This window comes from Equus quagga, chromosome 11 (assembly GCF_021613505.1).
Source record: "Equus quagga isolate Etosha38 chromosome 11, UCLA_HA_Equagga_1.0, whole genome shotgun sequence".
Classification (NCBI taxonomy): Eukaryota; Metazoa; Chordata; class Mammalia; order Perissodactyla; family Equidae; genus Equus; species Equus quagga.
Genome location: NC_060277.1, coordinates 59,532,057 through 59,548,456, shown reverse-complemented (window position 1 = coordinate 59,548,456; position 16,400 = coordinate 59,532,057). Strand labels below are relative to the sequence as shown.

General features: G+C 41.7%; 1 protein-coding gene across 6 annotated transcripts in view; it reads right to left on the bottom strand.

Moving 5' to 3' along the window:
* The window catches only part of FBXW10B (F-box and WD repeat domain containing 10B), a 35,982-nt gene extending 20,534 nt beyond the window's left edge, over window positions 1-15,448 (bottom strand). For 4 of the 6 annotated variants that reach the window (XM_046674239.1, XM_046674240.1, XM_046674242.1 and 1 more), the window contains exons 1-7: window positions 14,764-15,448; window positions 13,873-14,049; window positions 12,456-12,653; window positions 12,239-12,387; window positions 11,233-11,355; window positions 8,209-8,318; window positions 4,513-4,713 (exon numbers count right to left, since the gene is read on the bottom strand). In XM_046674239.1, the coding sequence (XP_046530195.1) occupies window positions 4,513-4,713; window positions 8,209-8,318; window positions 11,233-11,355; window positions 12,239-12,387; window positions 12,456-12,653; window positions 13,873-14,049; window positions 14,764-15,268 (1,463 nt within the window). In that variant the 5' untranslated portion in view covers window positions 15,269-15,448. The remainder of the gene's footprint in view (window positions 1-4,512; window positions 4,714-8,208; window positions 8,319-11,232; window positions 11,356-12,238; window positions 12,388-12,455; window positions 12,654-13,872; window positions 14,050-14,763) is intronic. The other 2 variants (XM_046674241.1, XM_046674245.1) reach the window with 1 other exon arrangement.
* Window positions 15,449-16,400: the final 952 nt, after the last annotated feature.

The following is a 16,400-nucleotide window of genomic DNA, read 5'->3' as shown; positions in this document are numbered from 1 at the left end:
CTTCCTAATACCACATACAAAGTTGGACTGCAAATAGGTTAAAGAACAAAATGCAAAAGGTAAAACTATAAAATTAACAGAAGAAAATATTCAAAAATATCTTTGTGACCTGGAGGTGGGAAGAATCAGACACGAAGGCCCCCAAAAACTGATAAACTGATACATTTTATTACATCAATATCAAGAATTTTTTTTCAACAAAGGACACTATGAACAAAGTTAATAGATTGGTGAAAGAATAGGAGATGACACTTGCAATTTTAAAACTGACAAGGGACTAATATAGAAGAAAATACATGGAAGTGCAAATTAATAAGAAAATTAGAGTAATCCAAATAGAAAAATGAGCAAAGGACATAATCAGGCAATTCACAAAAGAGGAAGCCCTGGTAGGGGAGCAGAATTTGCCACCTCGAGATGTGTCCCTTTGGCATGAGGATTATTTTGGGCTGGTTACTTTTAAGAAACTGCAGACAGGGGAGAAGCTCTGAAAAACAAGTAGAAGTTACCCTTTGTAAGAGACATTTACATTTGCAAGGGAAATCTCCTTCTGTAAAGGTGTCTCCCTCTCTGTACCAGGAAGAGGCGGGGATGACCTTACGTCTCCAAACTCTTACCAACACAGAAGGCAAGGACTTAAATCTGCATAATAACCTTACTCTTGTTTACTGTGCTTTTTCTGGTGATCTCCCGTAACTGACTCCCCTCACCCCCAGCACTCTCCTTTGTCTTTAGCTGAAGATGGTATTTAAGGTGGAAACCTCAGCCATTCTGGCGAGTTACTCAGCTTTCCTGGGTTTCTCCCATGTTATACATGCTATAAAGCTTTGTTAGATTTTCTCCTGTTATTCTGTCTCATGCCAATTTAATCTTATGACAGCTAGAAGGACCTAGAGGGTAGAGGAACTGTCTTCCTCCACTACACCCCAAAAGTTAATAAACAAACTTGCTAGTAACCACAGTAACATAAATGGAAATGGTTGTACATACATGTATCCACCTAGCAAAAACTTGAAAGCTGGGCAATGCCTTATATTGGTAGGAAAATAGAGATACAGGGTCACTACTGGTAAGAGTGTAGACCCATACAGTCATTCTGGACTTCAATCTGGTACTTCTTAGTCAAATTAAGAACTGCCTACCCTCTGTCTCAGCAAGTCCACTCCTGGGTATATATCCCTAAGAAATCTCACAATGTCCGAGAAGGGACAAAGATACTCAAGGCAGCATTATTTGGAGGCAAAGTAGTGTCCATCACTGAGACAGCAAGTAGGTAAAATGTATATGCGGACCTTAGAGTACCACACAACAGTTAAAAACAACTGACTAGATGGTAACATGGATGAATCTTTGAAATATAGGGTAAGGTGCAAAAGTTAGAAACCAAGAGAAGTTTAAAATAATACCATGGATGAGAATGATAAACACATGTATAAAACATATCAAAATATATCAATTGGTTTTAAAAGAATACATATAAATAAAAAGATACACATTAAGAAAGATTAGATGGGGGCCAGCCCAGTGGCATAGTGGTTGAGTTCGCGCACTCTGCTTCAGCAGTCCGGGCTTTGCAGGTTTGGATCCCAGGCGTGGGCTTACACACCACTCATCCAGCCATGCTGTGGTGACATTCCACACACAAAATAGAGGAAGATTGGCATAGATGTTAGCTTAGTGACAATCTTCCTCAAGCAAAAAGAGGAAGATGGGCAACAAATGTTAGCTCAGGGCCAATCTTCCACACACACAAAAAAAGGGGCCAGCCTGGTGGTGTAGTGGTTAAGTGCACATATTTCGCTTTGGCAGCCTGGGGTTCCCTGGTTCGGATCCTGGGTGCGGACCTATGCACCACTTGTCAAGCCATGCTGTGGCAGGCATTCCACATAAAATAGAGGAAGATGGGCATGGATGTGAGCTCAGGGCCAGTCTTCCTCAGCAAAAACAGGAGGATTGGTGGCAGATGTTAGCTCAGGGCTAATCTTCCTCAAAAAAAAAAAAAAATTAGATGGTAGCCCTTGGGGGAAGAGAATAGGAATGAAGAATAGAGAGAAAAAAGAATGAAAAAATAAATAAAACAGAAATGGAGCCTTGTACAAACCAATAGTAATAATATGACATGAACAGAGAAGCATAATCAACTCAATCCTCTGCACCTGAGATCCGAGAAAGAATGAAAAGAAACCTCCTCCTCCAAAACCCCCAAAAAGATTCAGGTGGAAGTGCAGAAGTCCAAGAGTAGCTAAAAGAAGCTGAACTCCTTCTTCTGAGGAAGAATGAGATGGGAAGACTTGCCCTACCGGACACAAAGACTCAAAAAAAGTAATTAAGACGGTGTGGTATTGGCCAATGATAGTCAAACAGATAATGAAATAGAATAGTGAGTCCAGAAATAGAAATATATGGACACTTGTCTTATGACAAGGCACGTAGTACAGACTGATGGCAGAAAGGACATTCTTTTCCATAAATGGTACTTAGGTGATTGGATATCCAAATGCGGAGAGAAAAAAATAAAGGAATTGGACCCCTTACCAATATGCAACAAAAATCAGTTTCAGGTAGATTTAAGACCTAAAATGAAAGGCAAAGATATTATTTAAAAAAAAAAAAAAAAAAACTTTAAAAAAGACACCAGGGAGAATGCCCCTTAAGGTAGGGAAGGATTTCTTAAACATGCCAAATCAACAAAATCTACTACAGTAAAGTTAAAGATTTCTGTTCATCAAAGGACACCACAGACAGTGAAAAGATGAGTCTGAAAATCAAAGAAGAAATTTGCAGTACAAAAATAAACAGAGAATTAGAATCCAGAAAGTATAAAGAACTCCTATGAATCAATAAGAAAAGGATAAATAAACCAACAGAAAAATAGGCCATATAAAGAAAAACTGAACACAAGTTTTAGAGAAGACGAAGCACAAATGGCTACAAAACACATTGTGATGGATAATTTCGGTGTCAACCCTGAGAGTGTTTCTGGATGAGGTAACATTTAAGTGGGTAAACTGGAGTAGAGCAGGTTGCCCTCTATAACATGGTGGGCCTCATCCAATCAGCTGAAGGCATAAATAGAACAGAAAGACCAGCTTCCCCTAGCAAGAGAGACTTCTCCAGCAGACTGCCTGCAGACTGTCTCTCACCCTCAGCTCTCCTGGGTCGCCAGCCCGCTGACCCATGCTGCAGACCTTAGACTTTCCAGGTTGCATAATGACATGAGTCAATTCCTTATAATAAATCTCTTTACACACACATATGTATAAGAATGGATCTTCTCATACCCTGCCAATGGGAGTGTAATTTAATACAAGAACTTTGGAAAATAGTTTAGTACTTCTACCTAGAAATTCCACTACCAAGAATATACCTTAAAATAAACTCACGCACTATAGTCAACAATATTGTGTCATATATTTGAAAGCTGCTAAGAGAGTACATCTTAAAAGTTCTCATCACAAGAAAAAAAAATTTGTAACTACGTGTGGTGATGGATATAACTAAACTTATGGTGGTGATCATTTTGCACTACATACATGCATCAAACCAGTATGTTGTACACCTAAAACTAATACATTATATATCAATTATATCTCAATAAAATTTTTTTTAACTCATGCACATAGGCGCCAGGAAACACATCTAAGAACATCTATGGTAGCACTTTTCAAAAGGATAAAAAATGAGACACAATGCAAATACTCATCAATAGAAGAATAAAGGAATGAGTTATGATATATTCATCCAATAAAATACAATATCTCAGTGAAAATAAATTAATTACTGCTACCTACATCATAGGCATGAATCTCAAAATCATAGTTCAGTGTTAAGAATCAACTATGGATGAATTTTTAAAATACAATTCCATTTATGTTAAGTTAAAAAATGGACAAAAGTAATCAATATGTTTGGAGATACATAAATAGGTAGCAAAACTATAAAGAAATCTATAAAGAAATACAAGGGAATAATTAGTCTAAAATTTAGGATAACATTACCTCTGGTTGGGAGGAAGGGAGAAGCAATAAGGGAAAGGCACACAGTGGGATCTGGAGAATGATCACGCTCTATCTCTCGGCCTGAGTAATGAGCACATGGGTGTTTATTACATTGTTTAAAAATATATGTATAAATGCATCGTTAAACACTATTTTGCTTCTATACCATATTTCATACCCACAAAAATCTTTCCCCCGAAGGAGTCTATAGAAAGAAATATAAATTACGCCTTCATCTAAGAATTCTAAGAAAGATATTTTCTGATTCATAGTCTTCAACTAGAAAATAGATCTGAGAATTGTTAGAAATCTATCTCATTCAAAGTTTAAACAATAGACAAATTCTTGGTTTTTACCTTGCCAAAAGAAAGAAAAAATGTTGTGGGTTATTCTAGAAGTCAGTATCATTTAGGATAACTTTTCAATAAAGACAAAAAGGAAAAAGCATTCGTGTTTCTTCCACAAGCTGACTGCAGGCCCTGGGAGGGGACCACAGCTTCCGTGGACCACTTACCGGATGCTCAGGTCATAACTCCCGCTCAGAAGAAAGTTTTCCTCCTCACACAAGAAGAGGGCGTGGATACTCCCAGCATGGCCTCGGAACTCAACGGGCATCTCCTTTACTTGTATGATGTCCAGAAGGTGGATCTTCCGATTGGATGACACAGCTACCAAATCTCTCCCAGAATAGTGAATGACTCTGCTTCGGTCCCACCTGAGTTGTGGGGGGGAAAAGGATGACCCATGAAAGAAGAGTTAGTGTCCTTCCTGAAACTCAATTAGCACGGTGGCTTTCACCTGCAGCAATGGTATAGTGAAAAATCCAGGGCCTTCCAACAAGGATGTAGCAGAAAGCAAGGCCTAGTATTAACGGGCCCTGGTGGCATTAAGCAGATTTTGTTACCATAACAAAAATCCATTTCAGGTAGATTTAAAACCTAAAGATAAAAGGCAAAACTATAAAGAAAAAAATCTGCTAATGTCTGATAAATCCCCAAGAGAGAGAATAGAGTATGCAGGATTTCCCAAATTTATTTGATCATGGAAATCTTTTTTCATGGAAAACCTCAGAGGAACACAGTTGGGAAGCCCCATACCCACTGCATATCCCTCTGTTCTTTTTTTTTTTTCCTAACCAATATCCTATGAGTGATGTTAGGTTCAAAGTCCTGTGCTAACAGGTACCATGGCAAATACAAAGATGAATAAGATACAGACCTTGCCCTCAGTGAGCTTGCAGTCCAAAAAAACAGGGTGAGTTGAACTAATTTTCCAATCATAAGATTATTAACAAGTAGATAAAATATGAGCAGGATGACCAAATAGTTCATTGTCCAAACTGAGACATTTTTTATTGTGAAAGGGGACACTATAATTACTTGAGGACCACAGAGGAAAGTGAGATTCTTTCAGTTAACAGTCACTCTAAATATGGACAGCAATTCTTGATCTTTTGGTCCTCATTCCACTTGTCATATCTAGAGTTCAACCAGTCCTCATCTCTTCTAAAGAGCACTTATCACCATGCTATCCATAAAAACTCAACTTTGCCTTTCCCTGTGTGCTCTGTCTTCCCCCTACTGACTGGTCAAGATGTGATCCGTTAGCAGGATTCACGGCCAAAAAGAAAACAGAGATGACCTTCACAAACCCCTGTGAGTAAAGAGTGAAGTCCTAAAGGATAGCAGGAAGTTGACTATTAAAGGGTCTTCCTATGGCATATCCAAATGATGTCACACTGCAATTATCCTAAATAACATCATTTCTCAACAACAAAAAACCCAACAACCCAATTAAAAAACGGGCAAGAGATCTGAACAGAGATTTCTCCAAAGAAGATATACAGATGGCCAACAGGCACATGAAAACATGCTCAACATCATTACTACAATGAGATATCACCTCACTCCAGTCAGAATGGCTGTAATTAACTAGACAGGAAACAAGTGTTGGAGAAAAGGGAACCATCGTACACTGCTGGTAGGAGTGTAAACTGGTTCAGCCACTATGGAAAACAGTATGGAGTTTCCTCAGAAAATTAAGAATAGATCTACCATATGATCCAGCTACTCCACTGGTGGGTATCTATCCAAAAAACTTGAAAACACAAATACATAAAGATGCAGCCCTGTGTTCATCACAACATTATTCACAATAGCCGAGACTTGGAAGCAACCTAGGTGCCCATCAAGGGACAAATGGATAAAGATGTGATATATACACAATGGAATACTACTCAGCCATAAGAAATGATGAAATCCAACCATTTATGACAACATGGATAGACCTTGAGGATATTATGTTAAGTGAAATAAGTCAGAGGGAGAGAGTCAAATACCATATGATCTCATTCATAAGTAGAAGACAAAAACAACGACAAACAAACACATAGCAGCAGAGATTGGATTGATGGTTACCAGAAGGCAAGGGGGGGGGGGTGAAAGGGGTGATTAGGCACACGTGTGTGCGGTGATGGATTGTAATCAGTCTTTCGGTGGCGAACACGATGGAATCTACACAGAATTCAAAATATATTATGATGTACATCTGAAAGTTATATAATGTTATAATCCAATGTTACTGCTCTAAAAAGAAAAATTTAAAATTTAAAAACATAAATAAATAAATAAAATGTAAAAACAAAAGATAAGAAATAATGCATGTCTCTGAATAGATTAAAAGGAAATTACTAAAAATTAAATAAAAGTTTGCATTAAAAAATTTTTTTCAACAAACAAATAAATAAATGAAACAAAATGGTCCTGATGAATTGAAGATTAGAGATTCTTTCCCATTTATCCAGAATTCATATAAACCTCCTGTATTCTGGTGGCCCCAGGAATGCCTGAGGTTGAAGTACAAGCCAGTCTGGTGGAACAGGGGTCAAGGCTAAATTCAAGTTGATTTAATGAAAATTTTAAAATGAACATTTTGCACACATGGATTTATGAAGAAATTTCAAGCATGTTATACTATAAAAAAAAAAAGCCCATCAATTTTGTATTTCTTCATATTCTCAGCACAAATTTTCACCTAAATGATTTATTTCCTTCTTTATATGCCTAATAGATAGAAAGTCAGAAAAGCTATAGCAAGAAAACAATTCTTTTTCTCTTCTTCCACCTTTCAACAATTTGGGCTTCAGGGGCCAGCCCGGTGGGTTAATCTTCCTCAAAAAAAACAAAACAAAACAAAACAATTTGGAACAATTTAGGCTTCATATATTATCTCTATTAGATAAGAGAGAGGCACTGAAACAGCATATAAAGCCAAAATGCTGAAGGAGATTATGCCAAGAGAAGCTAATATTTACATTTAAGACTGGGGTCTTTCAACCCCAAGTTTGCTTTTTGGAACACCAAGGAAAATAATAAGGAAATAAAAATACTTAGGATTTAGTGAGAAAAATTTTAAAAAATAAAAATAAATTAATTAAATAAATAAACACCATTTTCATATCTAACATGGAAAGATTCCACAGTATTTTGCTGGAGTGAGTTACAGAAATATGTATAGATTAACCTGATTTCTATGTAAAATATGTATTTACACGTGCAAAGAAAAAAATTCTAGGACAGACATCAGTATTAATGGTAGTTATCTTTTTTTTTTTAGGAAGATTAGCCCTGAGCTAACATCTGCTGCCAATCCTCCTGTTTTTGCTGAGGAAGACTGGCCCTGAGCTAACATCCGTGCCCATCTTCCTCTACTTTATATGTGGGACGCCTACCACAGCATGGCTTGGCAAGCGGAGCCATGTCCTCACCCTGGATCCGAACTGGCGAACCCTGGGCCGCCAAAGCGGGAGGTGCGAACTTAGCCGCTGTGCCACCATGCCAGCCGCATTAGTAGTTATCTTTAGGTGACAAGATTATAGGTGATCTTTGGTTTTCTCTATATATTTCCTGGCATCTGGTGGAGTTTTTCCCATAAGCATACATTACTTCTACAATTAGAATAAAACAATAAAGATATTTCAAAATATCAACAAAAGGCTGTTGGGCAGTGTACCCAAAATTTGTAAGGGGAAAATATCCTCCACCCACCAGTGAGAAAGGAGCAAAAATCAAGCACCTATTCTCCAAATGGGATCTCACGTTGGGGCTGGAGCTTGAGGTGAGGAAGTGAACACGGGTCATGGGAATCCTAAGATGCCAGTGTGGATAATTCAAGAGTCCCTGAAGACCTGGATTCTGACCCCGGTACCTACGTGTCAGAGAGAATACGGATATTGTAAGTTCCACAGAAGACATTTCTCTCCTCCATCAGGACCTGCTGGGTTTCCTGGTTCTGGTATGCAGCCCACAGGTTGTAGTCATTCTAAGAAAGGGACACATGGAGTCAAAGTACGGTGGAACTTTACCCAGGGTCCCAGGCACACCTCCTCTGGAGTCTCCCCTTGCAAGGGCACAAGGGCCCGTGGATTCTTCCTCTTCAGGCTGCAGCTGCTGCTACGTGGTGGGGGCGAGGGGACAGTGAGCAGGCACTGACGTAATCTGTGAGTTAGAAAATATTGAGTGAAGGGTGCTAACTCTCCTTCTATCTCTTTGTGTTTTCTATGTGTTCTGATTCCACGAACTTTTGATGTTGCTGACAGCGCAACTTTCCCAAAAACAAGCTCACAAAATAAAGTCATAGGCGCCCTTTGATGGGCCACTTCATGGAAGCCGGGGTTTCATGTTTATATCGCATATTCCTGACCGTACAAAGCATACTCATGGAAACTCAAGCTGTATGTGAAATTACTGTTACACACTCTATGCTTCAAAGTTTGCATACATACGCAACCCTGATTTTTCCTTACAGCTGCCTCACCAAGTACATCATTTGCCCCGTGAATTATTCTCATCATTTTACAGATGAGGCACGTGAGCCTCAGAGAGGGGAGATCAGTTTTATCAAGTCTCAGCAGGGGTGCTTCTCTTTCCTTTCCAATCATTCCCTCCCTCCCTCTCTTCCTTCCTGCCCTCCTTCCATCCCTCTCCCCGCTCCATCACACACTTTCTGAACAGTTGCCAAATTTGGGCATAGATGATTCAACTGGGTTCCCAGTTCCACTCTTCTTCCCAGCAATAGTCTCCACCCTCACACAGCATGAATACCAATCACCCTTGCAGGAAACCAAAAACTAGGGTGCGTTTATTGTGAAAGCAAAGAAGACCATAGCATCACGTCTGCATCTGGGAGTCCTCCCAGGGACATCTCTTCTTAAGTCTCCTTCCAAACCTGAGCCTTCTCCTCCATGCCTGTACTCTTCCTCAGGATGCCCACTTTCCTCAGCTCACTCTCCTTCATTATCTTTAACCAAGCACTAATGTCCATCGAGACGTCTCTCCAGAAAAATCTCTCAACCTGCTTCCCCTCCAGTGTCCAGGCAGCTTTGATAACCTGCCTTGAATTAAATGAGGCTTCCTTGGCTTCTCACAGCCCAGGATGGAATTCCTTGGCTCTTGCTCATCAACTAAGTTTTGAAAGCCTAGGAGCCACATGGTGGAGACAGTGGGAGGAAAAAGATGGGTTCAAATCCCAGCTCTGCCACTGACAAGCTATGAGACCTTGAGCAAGTTTCTAAGATCATAGTCTTCATTCCACATCCATAAAGTGGAAGCAATGATATCTACCCAACTATGGTGAAGATCAAGTAAATGATGTATACAGAGCCCTTGGCACAGTGCCTGGCACATTGCTCAGCTCGGTAGAGAGCACCCGTTGTGATCACCACCCCTCAGAAGCACGCACCTCCACCTTTTCCTGCGAGACCCCTTAACTGCTTAGTCTTGATACCTCACTTGTTCTCTTCTAAAAAGCAGTCTCCGTACTGCTTTAGCTGTTTCTCTCTCTTCTCTTAAGTTATATGTTTCTAAAATATCAAACACTGTCCAGGTAGTGCTTTTTTGACAGGCAGTTACTAACTACATCACCTAAGGAAGTAGGGTGTTAGTTTTGTTATACTTAACAGAGCGACAGGCTTGGAAAGAGCGGGTCAGCATTCAACTTGTATCTCTCTCTCTCCACTGGCTGGGAGACCTGAAACTCTCTGTTCCTCAGTTTCTTCATCTATACAATGAGTGAATGTGTCAGTTCAAAGATAAAAAATTGCAGGTCAAATGAGGTCCACAAATGTGTTTTCTTTGGCCCACATAATTTCTAAAAATACTTTTAATTAGTTGCCAGCATTTAAGAAAAGCAAGAGAGGTCACATGATAATTCAGATTTCTATCTTCTCTTGAAAGCTCACATGGTCTGGGAGGTTGAGTCTACAGCCTCCCATGGCAATAATTATCTGGAGCTGAGTGGCAACTGGCCCCTTCAGATGGGGAGTGAACGCTCCAATTTATCACAGTCGCATTGTCCATTACTGCCCACATGTCCCATTTCCCTCCTTCATGTGACCTATCTGACCTCTACAGACATATAAACTAGATGATCCCTCTGGACACTTCTGTTTCTCAGATTCTAATTTATATTGCGGTTTTCTTATGGGAAGCTTCAGTCTGACCACCCCTTGTTAAATATCCTTCTTTTGGGGCCCATTGAATAGATTTCAAAATAGAAAGGCCTTGAGCAGAGAAGAGGGGTCAGGAATCTAATGGTTTTAGGAATAACCACCATTGCCTGGATAGGCAGAACACAGAGCTCAGAGTCTCCCGTTTACTCTTCTCTATTATTGCCCAAGATTTGGTAGGAGGTCTATGGTTAAGTAATTCTCCTCTTCCATCGTAGAACCAGGATGAACTTGAAGTAAGAGGTGAGGAAGCTTAATTCATTCTTGACCCTGGACATTCTGGACCAGCCCAGGCCCTCCCCTCCTACCCTTCTCATTCCCGAGCTGGAGTCTTGCAGCCTCAAGAGGCATGGACTGATAGATGTCAAGGAAAATCCCAGCTATCACTGACATTGCTCCTGGCTCTGAGCTCTCCACTAGATGACTTGGTACAATAGACAGAAGATATGGCCATGGGATTTGAAGTGAAAAGCCAAATTAATTCACTCATTTAACAGATAAGGAATTTAAGGCTTAAGGAGAGGAAGTGACCTGCTTAAGGACACACTGCTCAGAACTCTGGTCTTCTTTAGGAAATGTTGCCACCCATATCCTATATCCATATGCTATATCCTATATCTTCCCATTTCCTATATCCTTGTGTGAGAGCTGAGTCTGGACTTCAGCCTTCAATGGCCAATAAGAATGTGACATTGACAGTTCCTTGTCCCAGATGCCATGGGAACCCACCTTTGTTCTCAGTTTCAATTTTGGATTTTTCACACGCGTGCGCTTTCCATCTTCTGCCTCTTTAGGAACCGGGATAGAAACTTTGTTGGCATAATTAGGATCTATTCCCTTTGTGTAGGACCCCTGGGGAAAAAAATAACAGAAAATGGCTACTCTTGGTTCCTACTGTTCAAGAGGAGGGGGAAATCTAGTGCTTGGCAAGATCGGAAAGATGGGTACGCTCTGGCTAAGGGAGGCCTAGGCCTGGTCAGTTAGGCCAGTTGTGTGTGCAGACTGGTTTAAGGAGGATAAGGAAAACCAAACATATGGAGCAAGACCAGCAGGAGATGGTCAGCAGTTCCCAGCTTTCCAGAGTCTGGTCTACCTTACAATGCCTGCTTCTTCTCATCTTCTGTCATCTATCTCTGGTGGGAAACATCCAAGCTACCAAGAAGCCATGATTTAGGGTTAGGATTCAAGCAAGAAACAGAAGTAAAAATGCCAGAGATGGTTACTGTTGGGGGGAAATTACATTTTAAGCTCCACTTCAGTGGCCCGCAGTTCACGGGTTTGGATCCCAGGCATGGACTGACACAGAGCTCGTCAAGCCATGCTGTGGTGGCATCCTACATACAAAACAGAGGAGGAATGGCACATATGTTAGCTCAGGGCCAATCTTCCTCACCAAAAATAAATTAATAAATATATATGTACTTTGTGGCCTTGTAAACATCTATGTACCCTATGAGGCTGATCCAGAATCTGGGAAAAAATTCCCTGCTTTGTGAGATTTTGGAAAGGCTCTGCCTCTCTCTTCCTGAGAAGTTTCCATACATGTTGTCCCTGCTGGATACACTAACAAAGGAAGTGTAAATGGTGATTAGTGAGGAGTTCAGACAAAAAGGAAGTGACTGCTGAAGCCTGGGAGGTGGCAAATGTGGAGCAGGGAGCCAGGGAAGGGTCTGCTGAGTAGACAGAAAGGCCCACAGTCGGGTCTCCAGCCCACCCAGTCCCAAACAGGAAATACCTGCAAGAACGTAATCTGGTTCTGAATGAACGTGTGCATCGACAGGTCCATCTTGACCTGCTGTACCAGTGCAGCCCAGTGCTGGCTCACAGAAGCACACCTGTTTAAGGTGTTTTTATCCAGTATACCTGAAAAAAAAAAAGATAGACCTGGGAACCTTTGAACTGGGCCTCAATGGGAGGTCTCCTGAGAAATCCCCCAATACACCCCAGCATACTTAGAATATACTTGGAGAGATGGATGGGCAGGTGACGGATGAAGTCCCGATATTTGCTGACCCCAGAACACAGGTCTCTGACAGCATCCAGGTCAACCAACAGATCGGCGGAGGCGCACTCTGCCTTGGGCATGTCTGCTTTTCCAGAAAACAGCCTATTCATCTCGGAAATAAACTGGATGGAATTCTTCCATTGTCCTAGAGTGAAGCCAGAGAAAGGTGCATGGTTGGGTTGTCTCTGTGCTAAGTCCATGTCAAGAGAAAGTCCTCACCAAAAGCTCTCCCCCAGGGGCCGGCCCCGTGGCACAGCAGTTAAGTTCGCACGTCCCACTTTGGCAGCCTGGGGTTCGCCGGTTCAGATCCAGGGTCAAGCTTGCCCATCAGGCTTGCCAAGCCGTGCTGTGGTAGGCGTCCCACATATAAAGTAGAGGAAGATGGGCACGGATATGAACTCAGGGCCAGTCTTCCTTAGCAAAAAGAGGAGGATTGGCAGCAGTTAGCTCAGGGCTAATCTTCCTCCAACAAACAAACAAAAAAAGCTTTCCCCCAAAATAGAGCTCAGCAGAGTCTACCCTTAGGCCCCAGGGTTTCCATCATTTCTTCTGTCAAAATGAAAGTAGAACCTCCCAAACCAAGCACACAAATCCTTTTCAACTTTCTCAGCTCAAAGAGATGTCTATAAAAACACCTGCCCTGCTCTGGTGAATGGCGTTGTGTCTGGAATTTCTTTTAAATTACCCCAACAAGAAAAAGTTTTAAACATGTTTTGAAAGGAGGAATGAATGAAATATTGATAAATGTTGATAATTTTTGAAGTTGGTGATGGTTATGTGGGTGGTTATTGCAATGTTCTTCTGCTTTTGAAATTTGAAATTTTCCATATAAAAAATGTTTTAGAATCTATGCTTTGTGTTTCCTGTAATTAGTTCACGTATACGTCTTGCTTCAAAAACCAACTTATCTGAGCCTTGAGGTCAGGCCCAAATTTCCCACTACTTTGTTTCCTCCTAAAGAGTAAATCCAGGGCTGCGAAAGTAGCCGCTGAGGGGTGGAATCCCAGAGGAGCCCACCCGTGCCAGAGGTCAGGGCGGGGCGAGGGACTGTGGCCTGGAGCAGAGGCGACTTCAAAGGGCACTCTTGATAGTTTCCTTCCTGATCTCTCTTTTCAGGTGTCTTTCCAGGGAACCCCGGTGGAGAGGTGGCAATATAGACTTGAGGGTCACTTCTCCGCTACCAGATGTGGGATTAACTGAGAGAATAAATTTCAGGGAGCCCAACATACACACTGTGGGTGTCAAGTGAATGTTAGTTCCGCAAAGCTGCCATCCTCAGATGCTGCTGCCCTGCCAGCCCCTCCAACTCCATTGAGACTTTCTAATCTCCTATCTATTGACTTTCTTGCTACAAGCTGACTCACCAGTCTTAGTTGCACCTCCCACCACATTTTCAGGCGAGCTTTTTTTCCCTGAAGCTTTGGACAAAGGGAAGGATGTGTGCCTGGTTCTGGCTGTCCAGTAGACACGCGAGGTCTCAGACTGGAGGTTGTGGTCTTTCTCGGGGAAGAAAAGCACATTGTTGAAGTCTTGATTGAGGCCTGAAAAACAAAAGACCAAGACAAGGTTTCTCTGTAAGCAATGAGAAAGAGGTGGAGAGAAACGATTTTATTTCTACTTGCTTCTTTAAATCTACACAAAATGGACCAGGCCAGTTACAACTGTTTTCATTTGGGGACTCTGAGTTTCTACACAAAAATCAAAGAAAGCCCCCTGTTAGGTTTTGCCAGCCCACCTACAACACAAAATTTATCAGAGCTCTATTGTGGATTTTATGCACAAGCAAGGGATATGATGGAATGAATGAAAACGAGCCCTAAGTTTTGACTTCTTGGCCTGGGTTTTGTACAGCGCAAGCTGAAAGGTAAAGCAATTCTGTAGCTTCCCCTTACATCCCTCCCAAACCCAGTCCAATCCCTAACCCGTGAACGTAGGAGCCACACCAGCATGAAGCAGTAAAGGTACGGACCATTTCTGGGCCTAGGGGATGCAGAAATCCATTTTAAAGGCCTGACAGTTAAAAGTTCTGCACTACTTCCTTTTGCATTTGTTGTTTTATAATTTTCTAGAAGGAAGTCACATTCAGCAATTTCTCCTTTGGTAAACAGGATCAGGTGTCAGGACAAAGAACTCTATCCTGCGCTCTGGAAAATCCCCACCTACCTAAGCTTGTCCACACCTCTGGTCCCTTTACAGGCTCCTGAAGTCTGGCTGGTCTTGGGGGCCCTCTGGTCTCTACCTGTGGCCTTGTTTACCTGAGATGTTGTTCTGCTCTCTCAGAAACAGGACTCTGATGACATCGGCAGCAGCAAGCAGTAACTTGGGGTCACACATCTGAAGCAGCAGGAGTGTGTAATTGGCCTTAGTCCGGTGGGTGCTGTTCCCAAACCAGCACAAAATCTCCCTCATCTTCTCTTCTACTGTTTTATCCAACATTTGGTTCAGGGAGGACTTCACGATTTTTCCCTCCTTCTTGTTGAGGTTGATCCGGGACCTGTTACAGATGAAATCCTTCCCCTGTGTGGCCTGAAGGATGTTTTGAAAATAGTGTAACAAATACAGGCTGTCTAACTGCTCCAGGATGCTAACTAGAAACCTCCTCTGGGACATCTCCCCAATCCTTCGGAACCACTCTTTGGTAGAGAAGACCTTCCAAGCCAAGACACACGTTTCACACTTTTGGCACACGGGGACAAAATCGCTTCCCCTCTCACAGCGAAAATAGAGGGCATTCTTGAGCCTTGATTCCAGGTTCTCCATGATCCTGAGACGACCAGCTCATTTTATCCTTGTCCGTTGTCAACTCCACCAAACACCAGAGGAACAGGAGAAGCTGACAGAGACCCCAGCTGAGCCCTTTCTATTACAAACATCTCCCAGGGGAAAAGTAAACCTTTGCGATGGATAGAAAGCTTCTCTCCCCCAGAAACTGCCGGTAGAAGTCTGACTTTTTGTACTGACCTCCTAGGAAACATGACTTTACCGTAAATCTCCTAAACCCAGCACCGCTTATCTGGAGACAGTTGCTGTATATTCTGAAAGAGCTGGTCATCTCATTTCTAGAACAAGAATAGTGTTAGTTAAATTTGAGTAATATGTGGGCCCCTTCCAAAGGAAAAAGATATTGTGAAGCCAGATGTTGAGCTTCAATTGTTGTTGTTATTAATGACTTTTAAATATTCGTGAAAATAAAATTAGACACAAACTTATGTTTATAGCTGTTTGGTTGTAAGGTGGCTGTCTCAATGATCCTGAATATGTTTATATTCATTTTCTTGACTCATCATCGAAGTAAAAACCCAAATGTTTAACATAAATTTAAGTTATTTAACTGCTTCAGAATGCTAACCAGAACCTCTGCAGGGAACCACTCCTTAGTGGAAAAAATTTCACTGGGCCTAAAGAATATATTTGGGGACTTCAAACCTCTGTCACATGCCCACTCATGTGTCTGGGAGTCAGTACCTTAGCGGTGAGGAGTGTGGGGTTGGGGTCAGACTCCTGGGTTTGGACCTCAGCCCAGCTGTTACTAGCTCTGTGAACACAGGCACCTGGCTTAATCCTCTGTGCTTCAGTGTCCTCATCTGTAAAATGGAGACAATAGTTCCTACTTGTGTGGTTGTGAGGATTAAATGAGATACTTTATGAAAAACACTTAGAAGATTGTACGGCACATATTTAGCCTTCAGTAAACACTAACCATTGTCCTATTGTTGTCATTATCACCACTGTTGTTAGGATTATTGTTCTGGGCAGCCAAACAATGTCCACTACAATGGCTATATGTGCACATGTACATACATTGAGATGCATGTAAAAAAATAATGAGGGGCCAGCCCCATGGCCAACTGGTTAAGTCAGTGCGCTCTGCTTCTGTGGCCCAGGGTTTCAC